The sequence below is a fragment of the Neophocaena asiaeorientalis genome, unplaced genomic scaffold (assembly GCF_003031525.2).
Source record: "Neophocaena asiaeorientalis asiaeorientalis breed wild unplaced genomic scaffold, Neophocaena_asiaeorientalis_V1.1 scaffold239, whole genome shotgun sequence".
Taxonomy (NCBI): Eukaryota; Metazoa; Chordata; class Mammalia; order Artiodactyla; family Phocoenidae; genus Neophocaena; species Neophocaena asiaeorientalis.
Genome location: NW_020175103.1, coordinates 682,567 through 687,391, shown reverse-complemented (window position 1 = coordinate 687,391; position 4,825 = coordinate 682,567). Strand labels below are relative to the sequence as shown.

General features: G+C 41.8%; 1 protein-coding gene across 1 annotated transcript; it reads left to right on the top strand.

Annotated features, from left to right (window-relative positions):
* The first annotated feature begins 2,509 nt into the window (after positions 1 to 2,509).
* Positions 2,510 to 3,877, top strand: NKAPL (NFKB activating protein like). The gene is given in 4 exon segments (XM_024764311.1): positions 2,510 to 2,629; positions 2,631 to 3,093; positions 3,251 to 3,812; positions 3,814 to 3,877. Coding segments are annotated over 4 exon segments (1,209 nt in total).
* The last annotated feature ends 948 nt before the right edge of the window (positions 3,878 to 4,825 follow it).

Genomic DNA, 4,825 nt, shown 5'->3' with positions numbered 1-4,825 from the left:
CCTCTGCACAACTTTCCAAATTCCCATTTTTATTCAAATTTCTAAGCTACTTCAAGATTTTTAAGGGTCTAGGAAAAAAAAATCTGAACAACCCTAATGTAACTTATTTGTATAATAGTAATAAACCATGTGATTATTCCTTTCATCTGAGCGGATTCTTAAACAGCTAACACATTGCATAATTTCCAAGCTGTCAGAAAATAACTATAGTTTCAGGTATTAACTAAAGTGTTAAAACTTTTAACCGTTTTCTTCCCTCTGTTCCTCACCAATTCTGCCCATCAGCATTGGGATCCTCGGAAATGAAGTTTGTAGCCTTTCAGACTCGCTACAGCAGGGTGTATAGAAGGGCTGAGACATATGTGTGAGATAAATGACAGGCTTACCAGAGCATCCTTAGCCCCTAGCAGAGTTCCTATTAAATGAGTGAATCTGGAAATTGATCCAGCTTGTTCTTTTGTGTTATTTGTGAAATAAAATTCATATTTTATGGCAAGACAAGGAAAACTTAAACATAAAAAATTTTCTCTGGGGACTTCCCTGGCGGTCCAGTGGTTAAGACTCTGCATTTCCACTGCAGGGGGCCTGGGTCCGATCCCTGGTCGGGGAACTAAGATCCCGCATGCCGCGTGGTGTGGCCAAAAGAAAAAAAAATTTTTTTTTCTCTGCCCTTTGGCCTCCTCTCTTTCCTCTACTGTGCATTGCGTATCTGCATTATGCATCAACCAAACCTCCCCATCAGCAGAAATACCTGTTCAACCATAAAGAGAAACATTCTAGCACCAACAAGGTACTCCTTAAAAGGTAGCATTCCTTCTTAATGGGAAAAAAGCCCCTTAAAATGAAATGTAGAGAAAAGCTCTCTCTCCATGTTTGGGCCTCTGTCATCATTAGAAAAATTCACTCTGGAGTTAGTTTATAAATGTGATCATATTGTCTATGGCGCTGCTTTTGCTCTACAATGGCAGCACCCCAATTAAGCAAAATGTTATTTTCTCAAAAAATTTTTTTCATTCTTCCCATCAGAAGACCTGTATTACGAAAAATTGTACTCACTTATTATAGTTTGAATAAGATAATTATATTTCATTAATAAAAATGTGTGGAAATTTGTTTTCTGTCTTATTATATAAGTGCATATGTAATATCCTCAATTTTGTCTCTTGGTCCACAAAGTCTAAAATATTTACTATTGGCCTTTTACAGAAAAAGTTTGCTAATCCCTGTTCTAGATAATAGTTTTCTTAAGGAACAAAACTATATTCTAAAACTAATTTTCCCATATATTATCTGAAAGAGATATTCCATCAATCAATCAATATTTGAAAACCCCATCTAATACTAAGTGGCTTAATTTTATCCAAAAGAATATTTTTTTACATATAATATGACATTTTTACTTACAGAGAATCTGTAATACTTTATCCATTGTGATATTTTCACTATACATGTGACCATTCATTTTTAATACTCCCTCCTATTTGCCAGTTCCTAAGGTAGCATAGTTTATGGCAGGGCACCATGCCAGTCCTTGTCTCCTTCAATCACATTACTAAAATTTTACTTAGATCAAATGACCTCATTTGGTTCTATTTAATTTCTCCATTTTATTCATTTAGACACCTAGCATCAGGAAAGCACCATTCCTAATTCTGACTTAACTTTTCTGTCACTTTCCAAGTCTGTCAACTAACTGAGCAGGTCAACTTAACTATAGAGAACCAAGATGATGGTAATGTCTATGCACATTTAAGATCCAGGGGAAGTAATCTTGCATGAAATGTTTGCCATTTTAGAGAGTAAACAAAGTGTGTGCAGAACGTGGTTCCCAAACAACAGTTTCTGAAAAGCTCAACTAGATAAGGAGACATCTACAAGCCTGGGTTAGATGCTTCCCTGTGTTTTGCGAATTTAAGAATACAAATCATGACTCCAGTCCTCACTTAACTCAGGCTGAGCTCAAACTTTGATTTTAAAATAAGTTCTGGGTCTTGCTTCCAAGTGGGATTTGGTAGTCATTAATAAACGTAAACGTATCTCTGCCATGAAGATGGTGGACAAGGTCCTTTTTAAGGAGTTAACAAGAGGAGCGTGAGAAGTAGGGAAACTTCACCAAGGGGTAAAGATAAAGAGGGCGGAAGTGAGAATGATAGGAGAGAGGGTATCAAGATGCTTAACAGCAAGTAACCATGTAGAGAAGGGAGTGTTTGAACAGTAGAGGGATTCATTGATGCGAATTCCTCTTTTTACGTTCCCACGGGGCTCAGGATGGGGAATGTAAATCCTGACAACAGGCGCGGCCACGCCCCCTTTATCCGCTCTTGCGAAGAGGCCACCACGCAGCCTCAACCAAAACAGGGGCCTCACAGCCCACATGCTGATTGGGTTTTCTTCTGGCAAGCTCCGGAAGCGGAAGTCGTGCGCCCGACCGTTGCTAGAGCGCTTGCGTGGTCGGGAATCGCCGTCAGTCCCTGTCTTCGTAGTAACTGCCCTTGTGAAAGCGTGGCTCATGGTGCCAGTGTCCGGGTCGCGCTACCCCGAGGACATCCCAGCCTCTAGGAGACGCCGACGCAGCTCGTCGGGGAGCCTGCCTTCCGCGCAGACCAGACCATCCCCGTGGGGGCAGCCGTTCCCAATCCCACTCGCACTCCCGCGGCCGCGAGGGCCTCAGGCCTCAGTGGGGTGGGTCGGGCGTCGGCGCTCCTTGTACCTTTAGACGCTCTGGATCTCGGGAGCGGCCCAGCGGGCTCCGCAACTACGCTTTCTCGTCCTCTTCTGTCTACTATGGCCGATACCGCTACCATCACCACCACTATGGGGGCGACAGGCAGTGGGCGGAAGACTATGAGGAGAAGGAGGAGAGCTATCGTCAGGGGAGGCTGAAAGAGAGAGAAAGGACTGGGGAGTTGGGAGCACCTGAGGTGTGGGGGCTGTCTCCAGAGTTTCCTGAGCCAGATTCTGGTGAACACACCCCAGTTGAGGATGAAGGGGTAAAGACTAAGAAGAACAGCAGTTCACGTTCCCGCTCTGAAGAAAAAAGGAAAAGGGCCAGTCGTTCAAAAAATAAGAAAAGAGGGCTTCCCTGGTGGCGCAGTGCTTAAGAATCTGCCTGCCAATGCAGAGGACACGGGTTCGAGCCCTGGTCCGGGAAGATCCCACATGCCGTGGAGAGAAAACCTGCGTGCACAGCAATGAAGACCCACTGCAGCCAAAAATTAAATTAATTAATTTAAAAAAAAATAAAAGAAAGAAAAAGTCCAGAGGAAATATTCTGATAATAGCGACAGTAATTCAGACTACGACACTAGCTCTGATGATAAAAAGAGAGCAACAAAATCCAAGAAGAAAGAGAAGAAAAAGAAACACAGAGCTAAAAAGCCCAAGAAAAAGACGAAGAAGACTAAAAAAGAATCCAGTGTCAAAAGCTGTAAGGATTCAGAAGGGGAGTTGCCAGAAGATATCTGGATTGAGCAGTCAAAGATTGCAGATAACATGGCTCTAATAGGTCCAGAGGCACCTATAATACACACCTCTCAAGATGAGGAACCTTTGAACTATGGCCATGCTCTGCTTCCAGGTGAAGGTGCAGCTATGGCTGAGTATGTAAAAGCTGGAAAGCGTATCGCATGAAGAGGTGAAATTGGGCTGAGAAGTGAAGAGATTGCTTCTTTTGAATGCTTAGGTTATGTTATGAGTGGTAGCAGGCATTGCAGAATGGAGGCTGTGCGACTGCGTAAAGAGAACCAGATCTATAATGCTGATGAGAAGAGAGCCCTTGCATCCTTTAACCAAGAAGAAAGACGGAAGAGAGACTAAGATTCTAGCTAGTTTCAGAGAGATGGTGTACCGAAAGACAAAAAGGAAAGATGACAAATAAGCACTTTTGTTTTATAGCTGGACTTTTAAGAATTTTATCTGACCAAAATTAAAAGGCTTTATGATGCTGCTGTACCTACTATAAGTTCCTCAAGAAAAAACTGCTTTTTGAGATCTCTTTAGCAATTTATTTTTTGTTATTTTTAATTTTAAAAGTAAAATGTGCAATTCAAACACTACAGGAGGAAAGTCAGTAAAATGTAAGTCTTTTACCCCAGCCCCTGATCCTTCTCCCCAAAGAAATCTCTTTTTGGAATCTTCTATATCTGTCCATAAGTTCCGTGTATATACAAGCATGTATGTTGCAGGCTAAAAATTGGATCTATTAACCTGAAGGGTTTTTTGTTTTTTTCCCTGTTGCTCTGACTTTTCTCTGTTTGAGGGCTTCATTGCCTCATGGAGCCGTTCATTTACCCCAGGGAGAACCAGAAGAACCCCAGAAAGAACAAAGGATTCAATTGAGTGTATATTTCTGGTTTCCATTTAACACTGAGTTAAAAAGTAGAGGTTTATTGGCTCATTTTCCTCTTCAGGCTGGTTTCCCTTAAATAACGAAAAGGCTGCCAAAGCTCCTGAGTTTGGTTATATATTTTCCTTGTCCACCTATGAAGAGAGAACATTTTTGTCCTGGCATTCCAAACAAGAATACTGAGATGCAGCCTAATTAGATTAGCTTAGGTCACATGCCCTTCCTCACAAAAGGAATTGTTGCAAGGGAAATAGAACGGCCTACTCCTGAATCTGCAGGTTTTGTCACCCTGATGGGCTACATGGGCAAGGAATGGATACCTGAGTGAAAATCAGAGTAATGTTGGGAAGGGGGGGTAGGCAACCAACAAATGCTCACTACAGTTTTGAATGATTTTTTTAAAAATATAGAATAGAGAGTACAGGTGCTGAAAGCCAAAGTTTTCTTGAAGAAAAGCTTGGCTTTGACTTAGAAGCCGAG